Source organism: Peromyscus eremicus, chromosome 1 (assembly GCF_949786415.1).
Source record: "Peromyscus eremicus chromosome 1, PerEre_H2_v1, whole genome shotgun sequence".
Taxonomy (NCBI): domain Eukaryota; kingdom Metazoa; phylum Chordata; class Mammalia; order Rodentia; family Cricetidae; genus Peromyscus; species Peromyscus eremicus.
Window position 1 is genome coordinate 75982331 of NC_081416.1, and position 17782 is coordinate 76000112.

The 17782-nt window shown below is 50.9% G+C and overlaps 1 protein-coding gene across 1 annotated transcript; it reads left to right on the plus strand.

Moving 5' to 3' along the window:
- Positions 1-12383: 12383 nt before the first annotated feature.
- On the plus strand, positions 12384-17464 carry Coro1a (coronin 1A). Its single transcript, XM_059266827.1, has 11 exons — positions 12384-12477; positions 13958-14156; positions 15062-15184; positions 15275-15404; positions 15487-15671; positions 15782-15901; positions 16101-16205; positions 16314-16459; positions 16544-16601; positions 16714-16929; positions 17253-17464. The coding sequence occupies exons 2-11, from the start codon at positions 13959-13961 to the stop codon at positions 17355-17357; spliced, it is 1386 nt and encodes a 461-aa protein (XP_059122810.1). The 5' UTR covers positions 12384-12477; position 13958; the 3' UTR covers positions 17358-17464.
- The last annotated feature ends 318 nt before the right edge of the window (positions 17465-17782 follow it).

Genomic DNA, 17782 nt, shown 5'->3' on the forward strand with positions numbered 1-17782 from the left:
ACAAACAAACAAAAAATCTGAGCCTGGCATGGTGGTGCACACCCTTAATCCCAGCACTTGGGAGGCAGAGGCAGGTGGGTCTCTGTAAGTATGAGGCCAACCTAGTCTACAGAGTGAGTTCCAGGACAACCAGGGCTACACAGAAAAACCCTGTCTCAGAAAAAAAAAATCTGGTATGGTGGTATTTTATTTGTACTGAAATGTGATTTTAATTGTATGTTAATAAATAAAGTTGCCCGGGGGTCAGAGCTATTAGAGCCATAGCAAAAGCTGGGCGGTGGTGGTGCATGCCTTTAATCCCAGCACTTGGTAGGCAGAGCTAGGTAGATCTCTGTGTGTTCAAGGATACAGCCAACAGACAGTGACGAGGCAGTCATGTGGTTGGTTTTACAATCAATGAGAAGGCAGAACAGAAGTCTATATAAAGACAAACAGACAGAAAGTAGCTCTCTTTCGGAGAGGTCTCTTGGCTGAAGAGGCTAGCTGCAGCAGGCGGGTAAGGCTCTTAGCTCTGATCTCTTGGCTTTCTTCTTTGCATTGGTTCTGTGTTTCTTATTTAATAAGACGGTTGGTTATATCTACAATCTGGTGTCTATGATGTATGTGTGTACATGTATGTAAACATACTCATGCTATACTGTGGCGTGGGTGCAGAAGTCAGAGGATAGCTTGGGTGTATGATGTATGTGTGTGTATGTATGTAAGCATGCTCATGCTGTGCTATGGCATGGGTGCAGAAGTCAGAGGACAACTTGGGTGTTAGTCTCTGCTTTCCACCTTGCATCTCTTGTTCCTCTCAGCATATGCCAGGATTCTCTTGTCTGTGGTTCCCATCGCACTGTATGAGCTCTGGGATTACAGACCATGCTTGCCTCCTGCTTTCCGTAAGTTCTAGAATCTGAACCCAGGCCTCCTATTTGCCTGGTGAACACTCTCCCCACAGATCTCTTCCCCAATTCCTTCCTCTTCTTCCTTCTTAAAAAAGTATCTATGTCATATGTGTAAGAGTGCATGCACACATGTATGTGCACCTCAAGCATGCCTTATGCTTGAAGAGACCAGAAGGGGTGTCAGATCCCCTGGAACTGGGGTTAGAGGCAACTATGAACTACCATGTAGGTGCTGGGAAACAAACCCAGCAAGAGCAGCAGTGCACTTAACTACTGAAAAAGCTCTCCAGGCCCGTCTCCTTCTCCTTTTTTTTGAGACTACTCTGTGGGCTGGCCTGAAAACCATGGTGATCCCCTTGGTGATCTACTTCCTGAGTTCTGGGATTACAGATGAAAATTGCCATGCCCACCCAGGTCACCATAGTAATCTTGAAAAGGAACAAAGTTGACAGACTTATGCTTCTCATCTTTAAAACTTAACGACCTAGCCACAGAAATCAATACCTGGTGGCATTGGCTTGAGAATGGATCCACGAGCTAGGCATAGTCATACACACCTTTAATCCCAGCCCTCAGGAAGCAGAGGGCAGATATAGGGTTGTGAGTTCAAGGCTTGGTCAACATAGGGAGTTCCAGGCCAGCCAGGGCTACATAGTAAGAACTTGTCTCAAAAACAGAACAAACAGAAAGAGTAGCTCTGTAGATCAATGGGGCAGGATAGAGTTCAGGGAGAGACCCACGTGCTAACGTCAATTGATTTTGGACAAGGACACCAAGTAATTCAATGGAAGAATGAACAGCCTTTGAATAGATAGATGGTGCTAGAATAATCATGGACAAAACACACACACACACACACACACACACACACACACACACACACACACATTAAACCATAACTATGGAGTTGTGACTTTATGCCATATACAAAAACCAACTAAACAGATGAACTCCAAATGTAAAAGCTAAAGCAGTAAAACTCTTCCAAGAACACTTAGGGTAAGTCTTTACAGTCATGAGTTCGACTACGTCTTCTTCCATATGTCAGCAAGGCCACAACAGAAGGAAAAAATAGACAAGCTGGACTTCATCAGAACCCTGAAGACTTACTTTTATTTTCTCCAAGATTTACTTTCTTTTCACCTTTCCCCTGACATGGTGGAGTTGGGGAGGCAGAAACTTGGGAGCACTGGTTTAGCTTCTCCCAAACACACTGCAGCCCACCTCCGTGGCTGAGGAAGGCTTTGCTGGCAGGAGGTGTAATGGACATTGATACTGCTCCACAAGAGTTGAAGAAGGCCCTCAACCGTGGTGGAATTCATGAAGCTGCCAAATCTTAAGACAAGTGTCAAGCCCAGGCTTGTGTACATCAAACCACGGTGAGCCAACACACGTCAAATTAGCGGAGGCCCCTTGTGGTGAGCACGGTCATCCTAACTAAGGCTGAAAACAAGCAGAACCCAGGTGTTATAGAACACTGTTCTAAGGTGTGTTCCTTTTGTTTATGCTGCATTTGTTTAACTCTGTGAAGCTGTGTTACTGTGCCTGTCTAAAACACCTGTTGGGCTAATAAAGAATTGGCCAATCACAAGGCAGGAGAAAAGAGGCGGGGCTGGCAGGCAGAGAGAATATATAGAGGGAGAAATCTGGGTGGAGAGAGATCAAGGAGCCAGAGAAGAAGGAGGATTCCGGGGGTCAGCTACCCAGCTTCACAGCAAGCCACAGAGTAAGAAACAAAGAGAGGTGTACAGGAATAGAAAAGGAAAAGCCCAGAGGCAAGAGATAGTTGGGATAATTTAAGAAAAGCTGGCTAGACACTAAGCCAAGTTAAGGCTGGACATTAATAATTAAGACTAAGCCTCCATGTGTAATTTGTTTGGGAGCTGGGTGGCGGGCCCCCCCCCAAAAAAAGACTAAAAACCCCCAACAACACCCAGGAGAATGGGCAGGCCTCTGCAGAACTGACAGAAAGGGAAACCCCCCCACAGTGGCTGGTTGCAGTTTGTGTAGTGGTTAAGGGCTGTGGAAAAGAATCTCAGGCCCAGGATGTCTTTGAAGAGTACTTCAAATACAAGAGAGGGAAAAATTTTAAAAATATTATGCTCAAAGCCAGAGCATAACACAGCTTAGGGTGATGGAGTTTTCCAGTGTAGGCATAAGTAAAAAAAACCCATCACGGTAGCACATACCTGAGGTTCTAAAACTTGGGACGCTGAGGCAGGGGGATCATGAACTTGAAGCTTGTCTAGGCTGTATAGAGACCTGGCGGAAGACAGAAACGGAAAAACAACAAGGCCATGCTGATTAGATTTGCCTCTTAGGACGTGGTTCTGGCAATGTGACAATGGGCTGAATCGGAGGAAAGGAAGGTAGCTAACTGATTGGTCAGGGCCTAGTGCAATGGACTAGTGACTCAACTCAGCCTTGGTAGAGATGGAGAGCAAGGGAGGGACTCAAGGTCAAGACTTCCTTCTCCCCAAGGTGAAGCACCCTGAGGTGTTACTGGGACAGACCAGTCAGAGCCACAGGGCCAGGGGGTTTGAGTTACAGACATGGGCCGAAGGTGGTCCGGCCGAAGGTGGTCCGGCCGAAGGTGGTCATTGAGGCTACAGTGCGGGTGAGATGGTGTGGATGCCGGGGTACCACAAGAAACGACGGTGTTCTAGAATCTTGGGATCAAGCGGAGGAAGACAGTGGAGGGTTGGCGTGGTGGCTCAGTGGAACACCTGCCCGAACCACGGAGAGAAGGAAGTGTTTCATGAGGTGGTCACAGGATCATGGGCGGCCTTGTCCAGGCCGAGTCCATGCAGCAGGCAGAGGCCTCAAGTGGGAAGAAAGGAGGTGATGAGGAAGTGGGGGCCATGCAGAAGCAGGCCAGGCACAGACTTGAGTGTGAACAGTGGGGGTGGGGGTGGGGGTGGGGAGCGTTTGGGGCTGCAGGTTCTCCTGACACACAGGACAAGAACTATGTTTTTCTTTGTTCCTTTCTTCCTTCTTTTCTGACAGGTTCTCGCTATGTAGCTCAGGCTGGCCTTGGACTCTTCTCTTGCCTCGGCCCCTCAAGTGCTGGGGTCACAGGTGTATACCACTGCACCCAGATTATTTGCTTAACTTTTTTTTTTCCCCTGTGGTTCTGGGGATGTAGCCTAGGGCCTGTATGTGTTAGGTAATTGCTTCACCACTGAATTACACTCCCAGCCCTTAAGTGGTTGGTTTTTTTTTAACTTCTCTTTCTCCCTCCCTCCCTCCCTCCCCCTCCCCCCCTGTGTGTGTGTGTGTGTGTGTGTGTGTGTGTGTGTGTGTGTGTGTGTGATACCATGTGTACAGAGGTTAGAGGACAATTTGCAGGAATCACTTCTTTCTACCATACAGGTTTGGAGGCTCACACACACTCAGGGAGTCAGGCTAGGCAGCAAGTGTCTTTACCCGCTGAGCCACATCACAGGCCTATTTTAAAAAAAATAAAATTTGTTTGGAATGAGCACACTATGTCAGAAACATAGATAGGCTGAGGGGGGTGGCACACACCTTTAATTCCAGCATTTGCGAGACTGAGGCATGTAAGTAAGTAAGTTTGAGGCCAGCCTGGTTTACATAGTGAGTTCCAGACAAGCTAGAGTTACATGGTGAGATCCTGTCTCAAAAAGAAAGGGGGTGGGTGGGTGGGGGAAAGGAGGTCTGTGTCTTTCCACAATGTCAAAAATGAAATAATAATAAGTTCACAAAGAAGGGTTGTCAATGGCAACAGTTTGTTGACAACCCTGCACTTCCGTGGTAACCCTGGCTGAAGCAGACACAAGCTCTTTTTTAAGGTTTGTTTTTTTTTTATTTTATGTGCATGGCATTTTGCCTGCACTTATGAACATGTGCAGTGTTCATGGAGGCCAGAAGGAGGAGTTGGAGCCTCTGGAATTGGAGTTTCCTCTTTTTGTTTTTGTTTTGTTTTGTTTTGTAACATGGTCTCTTTCTGTAGACCCAGCTGGCCTAGAACTCACAGAGATCCACCTGTCTCTGTCTCCTGTGTGCTGGGATTAAAGGAGTGCTACACCAAGCTTGGCTTGAAACTGGAGTTACAGACAGTTGTGAGCCACCATGTGGGTGCTGGGAATTGAACCTGGGTCCTATGCAAAGCAGCCACTGCTCTTAACCACTGAACCATCTCTCCAGCCCCAGCCCAGAACATGAGTTTTCTTATTCCAATTTTAATTGCTATACTAACTCTTTGGGGTGGTTTGGATGAGAATGAACCCCATAGGCTCATATTTTTGAATTCTTGGTTCCCAGTTAGTGGGCCTGTTTGGGAAAAATCAGCTGTGCCACTAGGGAAAGGCTTTGAGGTTTCAAACACTCCTGCAGTTCCCAGCTCTCTTTCTCCGCTTCACGGTTGTGGGTAAAGATGTGAGCTCTCAGTTACTCCTGCCTTCGAGCCTTTGCTCTGCCATCATGGACTCCAACCCTCTGAAATAAGACAAATTAAATGCTTTCTTTTATAAGTTTCCTTGGTCATGGTGTTTTATCATAATGATGGGAAAGTAACTAAGACAGCCTCAAATCTCATGTTATGCAGCACACAGTGAATATATCTATACATGTGTATATGTAGGTAGGTTGTGGGGTACTTACAAAGGATTGAAGAGGCAAAGACAAAAAAAAAAAAAAAAAAAAAAAAAAAAAAGCCCAAGAAGTGAAATTTGGGAAAGAGATTGGGATGGAAAAGTCTGTATTGGTAAGATAATGACCCTGCTGTTGTGGGTCACAGGTTTGGGAGTGAAGCTGTAGGGCCGATCCCAGCTGCAGGACTGGATGCAGAGAAGGAACGGTTGAACAGATCCAGATGAACAAACAGGACAGACAGATAGCAACTGAGTAAATACACACTGAGATAGTTAAATGACAGATTGGTGGGCCATCACAATTGCAGCAACTACTTTGTGGATTACAAGTGAGGGAGTTACCCCTTTTCTTCTGACTGGTGTGTCTGATAGGTTTGCGGATTTGGTTTACTGAATTTTACTGTGCCCATGTTCCTCTACACCACAGTCTCAATTCACCCAATAATCAAAGTGTTGTAGATTATTTTGTTTCATGTATATGAGTGTTATGTCTGTGTGCCTGTTGACGTCAGAAGAGAATGACAGATCCCCTGGAACTAGAGTTATCGACAGTTGTGAGCCACCATGTGGGTGCTGGGAACTGAACCCAGGCCATCCGTAAGAGCAACAAGTCTTTTTAACTGCTAAGCCTTTCTAGCCCTTCCCTGAATAAATTTATAAGAGTGGCACCCTATCTGCTCCCAGGAATAACTCATGTATCAGTGTGTGCTGTATGAATGGTGCCAGAGAGATGTGCTGGTCACGTGTTCACTCAGATGCAGTCATCCTCATCCTTAAAGGCTACTTGTAGCCAGGTGTAGTGTTACACACCTTTAATCTCAGCACTTGGAAGGTAGAGGCAGGCAAATCTCTGTGTGTTCAAGACCAGCCTAGTTTACAATAGCAAGTTCCAGGCCAGCCAGGACTATATAGTAAGACCCTCAAAACAAAACAACAAAAAAACACCCACAAACAAAACAAAAAAATGCTGCTTGTTAAATGGAGTCTCTCCAGGCAAATTATTCTCTAAAAGAATGACTGTTCTATACAGTATGGAGTAACTTTGCACATGGCATAGCCTGATCTCAACACTACTCCAGAATGAATGAACCCAAAGGACATTGAAATAAATCCTTTATTCCTTACCTACAGCAGCTGCTCCTGATGAACCTTGAATCACACCCCCACCCCCCAACCCCCCCAACTCCCGCACTACAGCACCGTATTCAGGGAGGTGGGTTTGAGACTTGCATGCCCATCTCCACACACAGCTGCCTTAGGAATAAAACCTCTTTTGCAAAACTGTACCCTGTGCAGTAAGTCTGGCTAGTAACAGTGCCAAGTGACCAGACTGACCACTTGTTCAATGCAATCCTGTCTCTGTGTGATGGCTCATCCTCATTGCCAACACAACCAGGTCTGGAATCACCTGGGAGAGACACTGGGTGTGTATGTGTGGGTATTTCCAAAGAGGGTTGAGTGAGGAGGACAGACCCAAACAAACGTGGGTGGCGCTGTTCACAGGCTGAGGGCCCAGACTGAACAGAAAAGGGAAAGAGAAGGAGTGAGCCAAGAGCAGAATTCAGCTCCCTTCCTTCTCCTTCCTGGCTGACAGCACAGTGGCTGGCAGGCTCCTGTCCCTGCCACTACCCGCCCCCCCCAGCATGGTGGACTGCATTTCTCTGAACTGTGAGCTAGACTAAACCATTCCTCCACTAATCAATTTCTGCCAGGTATCTGGTCACAGTGATGAGAAAAATAACAACTACACATTGCTGTGCTTGGCCACAGGGGCAAACTTTACTCAAGCTGGCCTGAAACTCTCCACCTTTGTTTTAGCCTGCCAAGTGCTGGGCTTACAAGTCCATCCCACGCTTCCCCCACGTGCTTTTACTGCCATTTATTTGTCAAAGCCAGGTCGTGTGTCCTATGACATTTCCCACATTGAAGATTCATGTAATTGCCTCCTAATAGCATTACTTTGTCTATTCTTCTATCTTTAGTTCCTATAAACCAATAGTTAGAGGCATATCTGGATTCAAGATCATTATAGCTATTATTATTATTTTCCTAACATTAATACTTCCAAGATGTTTCTGTATATTCATAGCATGAGCATAGTGTTTGGTTGTCTGATTCTTGGTAACACTGAGATGGAGTGATATGAACCAGGCACCTGTAATGGGTGAGCTGGAAGATCAGGTGACTGAGGCCAGCCTAGGATACAATAGCAAGATGGAGGAGAAGGAGGGAGAGTGGGAAGGAGAGGGGGAGGTGGTAGTTTGAATGGAAATGGTACCCATAGGCCCATGTTGGTCCCCAGTTGGTAAAACTGTTTGGGAAGAATTAGGAGGTGTGGCCTTGTTGGAGGAGGTGTGTCACTGGTGGTGGGCTTGAGGTTTCAAAAAAGTCTGTGCCATTCCTAGTGTCCCATCTGCCTAAGGAGCAAGCTGTGAGCTCTCGGCTGGTCCTGCTGCCACGCCTTTGCTCTCCCATCATGGACTCTAACCCTCTGATACCATACGCCCAATTAAACACTTTCTTGTGTAAGTTGCCTTGGTCATGTTGTCTTATCACAGCAGTAGAAAAGTAACTTTTTTAGAGGCAGATAATTTGTTGTTTCACAGAAATGGAACATCCTTCAATTATAGCTGGGTCCAGGGCGGGTCTGGAATATAGCCCTCAGGTCCCTGTCTTGTTCTCTTTTGTACCTCTCTTGTCCTCTGGATTGGTTCTATCCTCAGGTAGGCTTGTTTCACATGAAGGTGAGATGACACCAGAACCCTGACTCTGGCATGGCATGCATTTGTCGTCCTACTCCATTAAACTAGCAAGTTCTGTACTTTCTAGACAAGTTGACATCACTTGGAGAAGAGCCACGAGGAAACAGCAGTCACTGGGCCCTGTCATGTTCCACAACCTCTTTAGGCAGACAGACTAGAGAAGGCCTTGAGAACCTCCTGCAGGAGTTTGGACTTCCTATATTTTGGTCCATCTTTACTGCACATATCTGGCTCCTTGGGTCTCTGATCCTGTCTCCCACCAGGGTAGGTAGACCAGTTGGCACTCAAACTTACTGGTTTATGTGAGGGAAAACCCAACTTATCTCACAGAAAGGCTGAGTGATTCTGACATAGCTTGATCCAGACACTCCAACTATGCTTAGGATCTGTCTTTGTATCCTGCCTCTTTGTATTCAATTTGTATCCACTTCTCTTAACGGACTGTTCTGACTAGTTTTTTCTATATGGTGACAAGATACTCCATTAGGGTTGTGTTCACTTTTTCAGGTTATTAACAAGAAAGCAAAGAGGGTTTCCCCCACCTCCTGCAGCTCCAAGATGAATCTCTTTCTCACAACACAGACTTGAATCAAATCAATGGAGCTAAACTAGTGAAAAGGGGTTTCACTGGACAGAGAAGCATAGCTCATGCTGAGTCCCAGATGGTCTATGATGGAACGCTACATCCCCCAAAGAAAATCAAGGCGATGCCACAGATGAGGGCTGGGGGTATAGCCTAGTGGCAGAATGCTTGCCTAGCATTCTCAAGGCCCTGCTCTTAGATGCTGGGCCAACCTGCCACTGAGCTAATGCTCATTCTTGTGCTCTGTAGACATCTGCTTTGGAGACGCCCCTCCCACCGGCTTGTGTGTCTGTCCTCTACAACAGCCCATGTCACCCTCTCCCCGCACTGCAGACTGTGCCTGGCATCTAGGAGCAGTGTGGCTGCCTAGTTTTCTCTCTTTAGCCTGAACAGCTCACTGCCCCCAAAGGCACGGGTTTTATCAGTGTGCTTGTTCTCCACATGAGTGTGAGTATTTGTCCCTTCCCGGGCGAAGGTGGTGTATGCCTATGTACTCCCTGAGAAATGGAGAGTACCACCAAGTTCTAGCCACTCTCAGGGTGGGCATGTTTTTGAGATTTGGTCTTGCTGTGTAGCCTAGGCTGCCCATCCTGCCTCAGGCTCCAGAACACTGGAATTGCAGATATGTACCTCCACGCCCAGGGAGCATATACATCTATGTTTAGAACAGTACAGTATATAGTAGCCGCACAATAAACACTATTAGTATTTGCAGGAGACAGTTGAGTCAGATCTCTTGTGTTTTTTTTTTGGGTTTTTTTTTTTTTTTTTTTTTTTTTTTGGTTTTTCGAGACAGGGTTTCTCTGTGTAGCTTTGCGCCTCTCCTGGAACTCACTTGGTAGCCCAGGCTGGCCTCGAACTCACAGAGATCCGCCTGGCTCTGCCTCCCAAGTGCTGGGATTAAAGGCGTGCGCCACCACCGCCCGGCGAGTCGGATCTCTTATAGCCCACGCTGTCCTTGAACTCCCTAATGTAGCTGAGAATGATCCTGGATTTCTGAGCCTCCTACTCTCTACTGCCCAGATATTATAGGCATGCACCATCATACCTGTTTTTGGTTTTAGATATTTAACTTTTTTTCCGAGACAGAGTTTCTGTGTAGCCCTGGCTGTTCTGGAACTCTCTCTGTAGACCAGGCTGGCTTTGACACCAGAGATCCACATGCCTCTGCCTCCTGAAGTCTGGGATTAAAGGCGTGTGTCATTACCACCTGGTTTAGATTTTTAAATTTTATGTGTGTGGTGGTTTGAATGAGAATGGGCCCCATAGGCTCATATGTTTGACTGCTTGGCTTCCAGCTGGTGAACTGTTTGGGGTTAGGAGGCGTGACCTTATTGGAATAGATGTAGCCATGATGGAGGAAGTTTGTCACTGGGAGTGAGATTTTGAAAGCCCATACCAGGCCCAGTCAATCAGTCTGTCAGTCTCTTTCTGCCTGACTGTGGATGAGAACATAAAGCTCTCAGTTACTGCTCCAGAACCATGATAATCACAGACTAACCCTCTAAAACTGTAAGCAAGCTCCCAATTGAATGCTTTCTTTTAGTCAGGTGGTGGTGGCCCATGCTTTTAATCTCAACACTTGGGAGAGGCAGGTGGATCTCTGAGTCCAAGTCTAACCTGGAAGTCTAACCTGGTCTACAGCCTGGACTACACTGTCTAGAAAAACAAAACAAAAAAAGATTGAATGTCTTCTTTCATAAGAATTGCCTTGATCACAGCAATAGAGCAGTAACCAAGGCAATGTGCATGATGTTTCACTTGCCTGTATGTATGTGCATCACATGCATGCCTACAGATGGTTGTGAGCCACCATGTGGATGCTGAGAACTGAACTCAGGTCCTCTGCAAGAATAGGAAGCGCTCTTAACCACTCAGCCATCGCTCCAACCCCGACACCTAGTTTATGTGGTGCTGGAGGACATGGCTTTATGCATGCTATGCAAGACTCTGCCAACCAAGCTCATTCTCAGCCCCACTACTGTTAACACTTTAGCTGGAGACTGTATAGTCCCTGCCCACAGTTACAGATCCTCAGGCACAGTACAGCCCTGTACGGAGTAACTGAGCACTACTCAATCTACATCACTTCATCTGAGTCCCATCAGCTGAGGTGGGCAGGACACCTTTGCTTGTTCCTCGCCTACAGAAACTGAGGTTTGGAGAGGTTGGGACTCTTGTCTAAGACCACACAGCTAATCACAGAACTGGAGCAGGCCTCTTGTCCAGGACCACACGGCTAATCGCAGAACTGGAGCAGGCCTCTTGTCCAAGACCACACGGCTAATCGCAGAACTGGAGCAGGCCTCTTGTCCAAGACCACACGGCTAATCGCAGAACTGGAGCAGGCCTCTTGCTCCTTCGAATTCTTCTTTGAAGAACAGTTTCTTCTGACAGGGTCTTGCTATGTAGCCCAGGCTGGCTGCCTGCCTCAGCCTCCTGAAGTGCTCAGATTACAGGAGATTATCAGCACACTTGCTTCCTTGAACTTTGCTGAGACTGTGCCTCAGGCCCATGCCTCTCCAAAGCTATGTCTGGTGCTTCCTCACCCCCTCAGGACAGCCCAAAGCTTGGGCAAGTGACAATAATGAAAAGAACCAACACCTTTTAGTTTCTTGAAACAGGGTCCCATATGAGGCCCTGGCCTGGAACTGTGAACCATATAAGTCACTGTGTTCCTTCTGCCTCTGCCTCCCCGGTGAAGGCCACCACATCTGGCTGTAAGACCTAACTCTACTCAGTACCTGCCATTCTGTAGATGTGTGTCCAGCTCTCCATATGAGGCAGCTAAGACCATTATAGAGGGAAAATTGGGGCTGAGATGAAATTAAGTGACCGGCCAAAGGTCACTCAGGAGTGACAGCCAAGTCACAACCATGATTCTAGCAAAGGCCTTTCTTGCCCCGCCCTCGCTTCTGCGACAACCCACCACCCATTGAGGGACAGGTGGTGTGCTGTCAGACTCCTGTCTGTACTCAGTGGCCTTGAAACTGACAGACCGCCCCCACCCCAGGCTGAGAGCTCTATAGTGGGGAGAGCCTGACTCAGTTGTCCTCTCAGCCCGAGCACAAAACAGGTGCTCCATACTGCCCAATTTCCGGGTCTCAACCCTGTGAAGCAGAGGGCAAGGGTGTCCCCGTTGAAGCCCTGAGCCCCGAGAGAAGAACTATGACTCCCAAGGCCACCCAGGGGTCTGTTTCGGGGCAGCAACAAGAGCGGTCCCTCCTGTGGCAGCCAAGGCTCTCAAGCTGGTCGCAGCCCTTCGGGAGCTCTCTCCGGTGCCAGGGAAGGGACCTCGAGGAGGCTGCGGGTGGACGGGGGAGGGATGGAGGAACGGGATATTTTTGCGTTTTGACATTAAAAGAAGAGCTGACTGGCGTCAGCATCTGTTCGGGGGTTGGAGCTGACAGCGTGGAGAGCGGGTCTCAGCGTCGCCACCCCGGAGTGAAGGGCCGGGCCTCCAGGAGCTCCGCCCAAAGGGGCGCTGCCACCCCGAGGAGGCCGGCGCTCGGCCGCTGCTCATTCATTGTCTTGACAGAGCATCCTCGGCGGCCAGCCCGCGGCTCCTCCATCCTCTTCTCCTTCCTCCTCCACTTGGGGGGTCACGCTTAGCTCCCCGCCCGCAGCAGGTAAGACTGGGCGCTGGGGGAGGGCTGGTCACAAGGGCCGGGCATTGCTGCTATGGGCCACCTGTGGGGCCAGCGCCAGCGTGGGAGCAGGGCTGTGGGGGCGAGCGAGCCAGCTGTCAGGGCCACCAGGCTGTGCTCAGGGAGCCTGTTCGTGAGCCTCGCCGAGAGGGCCCGGGACCGAGGAGTGCCGAGCCGCAAGCAGGTCCCAGAGTGCTCCAAGGTGAGGGCGAAGGACCATCGTGACCAAGATGGAGGTGGGCGCACTGGGAGCGGCGGCAGCTGGTCTCGGGACCTATGTCCCTGGGAGGGAGCTTCTGGGCGGTGAGGGTGGGGGCCAGGGTGGGGTGAGCCGAGTAGCTGCCCCAAGCTTTGAGACAGGAAGGGGTTGAGTGCAAAACAAGAAAAGACCAAGTTCCCCTTTCCGTGGTTTCCGGGCTTGGTACCTGGGTGGGGGAGGAGGCCGGGTGGGGCACATCTTCCTGCCCCCACCTCTAGCTTGGGGTTTCCTTCCCCCAAATCTAGACTGGTCACTGGGGGCTTATGTCCCTTCTTGTCTTGGAGACTTCACTCACGCAATTCACCTGCTTTCTGTGCAGACCTGCGAGCCTCCTTAGGGTTAGCAGGGTGGGTGAGGGTCGAAGTGCCGGCAAGAAGGGGCTCCCCATTCTGGCAGAGCAGACGGGTGAGGCTGGGGAGATGGGCAGAGGCTCTGGGAAGGATGCTTTCCGTTGGGCAGCCGAGGCTCCTTCACTGGGCACAAGGATGGGGCTCTGGAACACAAGGGTAGAGGCGGCCCCTGGGCTTCACTGGCTGGCTGCCCAGCCACAGCGGGTAACCATCTTAGCACACCTCAGGGTGGTCGTGGTGGGCCTCTCCTTCCTTGACGGAAGCAGAGATGGCACAGAAGAATACCTGTTTTTTCTGAGCGGAGGTTGAGAGGCAGAGGTGTGGGGAGATGCTGGAACCCAAGCCATTGCTGACGCTTGTCGCCGGAAACCCGGGGAAGCCATCCTGCTACTTCATTCCCTCCTAGGCAGGCTGGCACACATCCCCCCATGTGCCATCCCTGAGCTGGAAGGCTAAGGAGGAGCAGCCCTGCCCTGTCTCTAGGAAGTTCTGTGTGGGTGTGAGGGATCTGGAAGAGGTCAACAGGAGGGAACCCACCTCCCGGTGTCAGGACTAGAAAGGAGCACTGTGTCTCAGTCAAGAACCAGCCCCTGGGTGCTTATACCACACCAGGCTCTGTTGTAGGGGCTGGTGGTGCAGGATCGAGGGTGTGGCTTGAATGTCTGGGAGTTTGACACAAGGAAAACTGGGGAGGGTAAGCAGGGGATACACAGGCTTGTCAGTCATGGAGAGCAGGTCAGGGTGCCTCAGACATGATGCTGGAACCCTAAAAGCCAGGCCAAGGGTTGCTCTCGGGCTGACAATGTTTGGTCAGAAGTGACTCAGAGGAAACTTTACAATCTGTGTCCCTCAGGATGAGCCGGCAGGTGGTTCGCTCCAGCAAATTCCGCCACGTGTTTGGACAGCCAGCCAAAGCTGACCAGTGCTATGAGGACGTGCGGGTCTCACAGACCACCTGGGACAGTGGCTTCTGTGCTGTCAACCCCAAGTTCATGGCTCTGATCTGTGAGGCCAGTGGGGGAGGGGCCTTCCTGGTGCTACCCCTAGGCAAGGTGAGCTTCTGGTACAGCAGCACTCCTGGGGGCTTCTGCTGTCCATTGAGACTGTGGGGTCCTGAGTAGGTTACCAAGACTTCCGGGGGCTCGGTGGTGTTATCTGTAAAATGGGACTGGGCCATTTCCTCCTTAAGCTCTCCGGGGACAAAACAAGGGAGTGGGAGGCAGGTATGCCAAGTCTCAGCCTGGGGTTTTCGGCTCAGGGCAGGGCTGCTCCAGGGTTCTTATGAGTGAGGACTCCAGGTCTGGCCTGTGAGGAAGCGAGCCTTTGGGGACTCACCAAGTGTAAGCCCTGGCTCGCAGGTAGAAATGAGGCAAAAGCCTTTTCCTGTCCTCTAAGCTTGCTGCCCTTCAGCCTCAGTACACTCCTGGACTCTTCAGGGGGTGAAACAGGAAGGGGAGATAGTCCCCGAGTTGTTACCTTAAAAGGGCCGATGGAAGCAGAGAAGAAGAGGAAGTGGTTGTCGGGGTGAAGCTGGGCCTGCACCCTGCACAGCTCTCTACACAGGAAGCAGTTGGCTCTCGGAAGAGGCCATTTCCAAACCTCTGCTGCTGTCCAGAGGCATGGGGACAGACGTCCAGGCCCCTATCTATCCATCAGGACACATCCTATGCCCCCCCACACACACTCATACATTCTTTTCTTGGGGACCCCAACCCTATGCTTGTCCTGGGCCTAGGGCCTGTGCTGCCCACAGATGACATGGAGATGAGGGGGGTTAGGATCTCATGCAGCTTGGTGCTAGCCTTCTTGGGACTGGGACAAAGGCCAAATTCTCCCACCCCAGTACTCCCAGGGACCCCACGGCCTTCCTCCGTGTCCCTTTGCAGGGGTGTGGGGAGGTTGGATTGGGTCTGGAGGTCAAAAGCACCTCCATCAGAAGACTTGCTGTGCCCTCTAGACTGGACGAGTGGACAAGAACGTGCCCCTGGTTTGTGGCCACACTGCCCCTGTGCTAGACATCGCCTGGTGCCCGCACAATGACAATGTCATCGCCAGTGGCTCTGAGGACTGCACAGTTATGGTGAGTCTTTGTAGGAATGTGGGTTAGGAGGGGTCTCCAGGAAGAACCTGGTTTTTGAAGCCCCAGAGACTCACTTGCCCCTTTCTGCAGGTGTGGGAGATCCCTGATGGGGGCCTGGTACTGCCCCTGCGGGAGCCCGTCGTCACCCTGGAGGGCCACACCAAGCGGGTGGGCATCGTGGCCTGGCACCCCACAGCCCAGAATGTACTGCTCAGTGCAGGTGCTCTAAGGGTGAGGAGGGGAGGGCCAGGGGCCTGACAGGACGGCAGAAGCTCATGGTTCAACGCTGGGCAATTGTGCAGGTTGTGACAATGTGATCCTGGTGTGGGATGTGGGCACTGGAGAGGCTGTGCTGACGCTGGGCGCGGATGTGCACCCGGACACAATCTACAGTGTGGACTGGAGCCGGGATGGCGCGCTCATCTGTACCTCCTGCCGAGACAAGCGTGTTCGCATCATTGAGCCTCGAAAAGGCACTGTTGTGGCTGTAAGTTGCCATGAACCGTAAACCTTGGCCTTTGCTCTCCCTGAACCCACCTAGGGTCTAGTCCCTTGGTGAGACTGAGAAGCTGACCTACCACATTTCTTTCCTCTCAGGAAAAGGACCGTCCTCATGAGGGAACTCGGCCAGTGCACGCTGTGTTTGTGTCGGAAGGAAAGATTCTGACGACCGGTTTCAGCCGCATGAGCGAGCGGCAGGTGGCGCTGTGGGACACGGTGAGTCCTGGGAATCAGGACCCTTTAGACTAGGGATCAAGGCTGCAGGCTAAGTCTCTGCCCTACCACATGACCATGGCCTCAGTTTACCTCCAAGATGGGGAGTTTCCACTGCTTAGTCTGAGGGCCCTTGCCTGCTCACTGTCCAGGGAAGACTTGACATGGCCCGGCCTGTTGCCACCCCCACCTGTCTCCACAGAAGCACCTGGAAGAGCCACTGTCCCTGCAGGAGCTGGACACCAGCAGCGGAGTTCTGCTGCCTTTTTTTGACCCTGACACCAACATTGTCTACCTCTGTGGCAAGGTGACTGACTGTCAGGCGGGCTGGGGGCAGGGAAGTGGGTAAGTGGCTCAGTGGGCACAAAGGCTGGCAGCCTGTGCCGGTCCTGACTCTTGCCCATACCACCTACAGGGTGACAGCTCTATCCGGTATTTTGAGATCACTTCTGAGGCTCCGTTCCTGCACTATCTTTCCATGTTCAGTTCCAAGGAGTCTCAGCGTGGTATGGGCTACATGCCTAAACGTGGCCTGGAAGTGAATAAGTGTGAGATTGCCAGGTGAATGACCCCCTGATCCTGACCAGACCTTCAGCGCCCAGCCAGCCATGCTGTAGAGTGCCACTCACCTTCCTGTCTCCACAGATTCTATAAGCTGCACGAGCGGAAGTGTGAGCCCATTGCCATGACAGTACCCAGAAAGGTGATGCTCCTCTGCTCCTCCCTGGGCGCTGGGACAGGAACTGACCATGGGGGCTTGTAGGGAGGGGCAGGAACATAAACACTCTCGTGACCAGCCTTGGTCTTGCCCACAGTCGGACCTGTTCCAGGAGGACCTGTACCCACCCACTGCAGGACCGGACCCTGCCCTCACAGCTGAGGAGTGGCTAGGTGGCCGGGACGCTGGCCCCCTCCTCATCTCTCTCAAGGATGGCTACGTGCCCCCAAAGAGCCGGGAGCTGAGAGTCAACAGGGGCCTGGACAGTGTCCGCAGGAGAGCCACACCAGAGGCCAGCGGCACTCCCAGCTCGGTGAGGCTGCTGGGGAGCTGGAGTAGCAGGGCAGGAAGATGGACTAGGGCAAGGGATGCGTGGATGTGCTCAGTGTCTCCCAGGAGAAGAGTTGGGTGTTTATAGAGATTTCCAAGCTCCTGATGGTGGGAGATTCTTGGAGGGCAAGGAGTGGGTGACCCCAAGGCCTTAGAAGCCAGGTGGCAAGCTTCGGGCCTACAGTAATCGGGTAGTAGCTGTTGGGACCAAAGGGCCCAAGCCTTGGGTTTCTTGGAAGGGTAAGCTGATGTCGGAGGAAGGGAAGCTACAGAGAACTGGGCCTAACGCAGTGCTGGCTCCTCCAGGACACTGTGTCACGGCTGGAGGAAGAGATGAGGACTCTGCAGGCCACGGTGCAAGAGCTACAGAAGCGCATGGACAGGCTGGAGGAGACTGTTCAGGCCAAGTAGAGGACCCCAGAGCCTTCAGCTGGGCCAGCCGTTCACTCTGCCCCACCCCAACCCTCAGGCCATATGGTGATAAGACAAAAATAATAAAATGGCTTTATTTTCTGGTACCTCTCAGACTCTGGTGAACTGAGCAGCCCCAAGGCTTCCCCCGATAGTTCTGAATACATTCAGGTTGTGGGTCACTTGGTTGCAGGTCACTTCCAAAAGCACTCTAGCAAATGAATGGGGCCTTGGTTGGTAGGCTACCCAGTGATGAAGCTGAGAGACTGTTCCCTGTTTCCTAGCTCCATCTTGGAATGGAAGGTCTGAGTCATCAAATCCCTGTCTTAGAGCCCCAAGATTTTCCATATCACCCAAGTCTTTCTTGTGTTTTCTTTGGTAGTGCTGGGGACCAAAGCCATGGCCGCTGACCTGCTAGGGAGGCT

Excerpts from the sequence above, each read along its gene's own strand:
- Coro1a (XM_059266827.1), top strand. The coding sequence starts at position 13,959 with ATGAGCCGGCAGGTGGTTCGCTCCAGCAAATTCCGCCACGTGTTTGGA. Across the intron at positions 15,185-15,274 it reads CTGAGGACTGCACAGTTATG|GTGTGGGAGATCCCTGATGG; the intron begins GTGAGTCTTTGT and ends CCCTTTCTGCAG. Across the intron at positions 16,460-16,543 it reads AATAAGTGTGAGATTGCCAG|ATTCTATAAGCTGCACGAGC; the intron begins GTGAATGACCCC and ends CTGTCTCCACAG.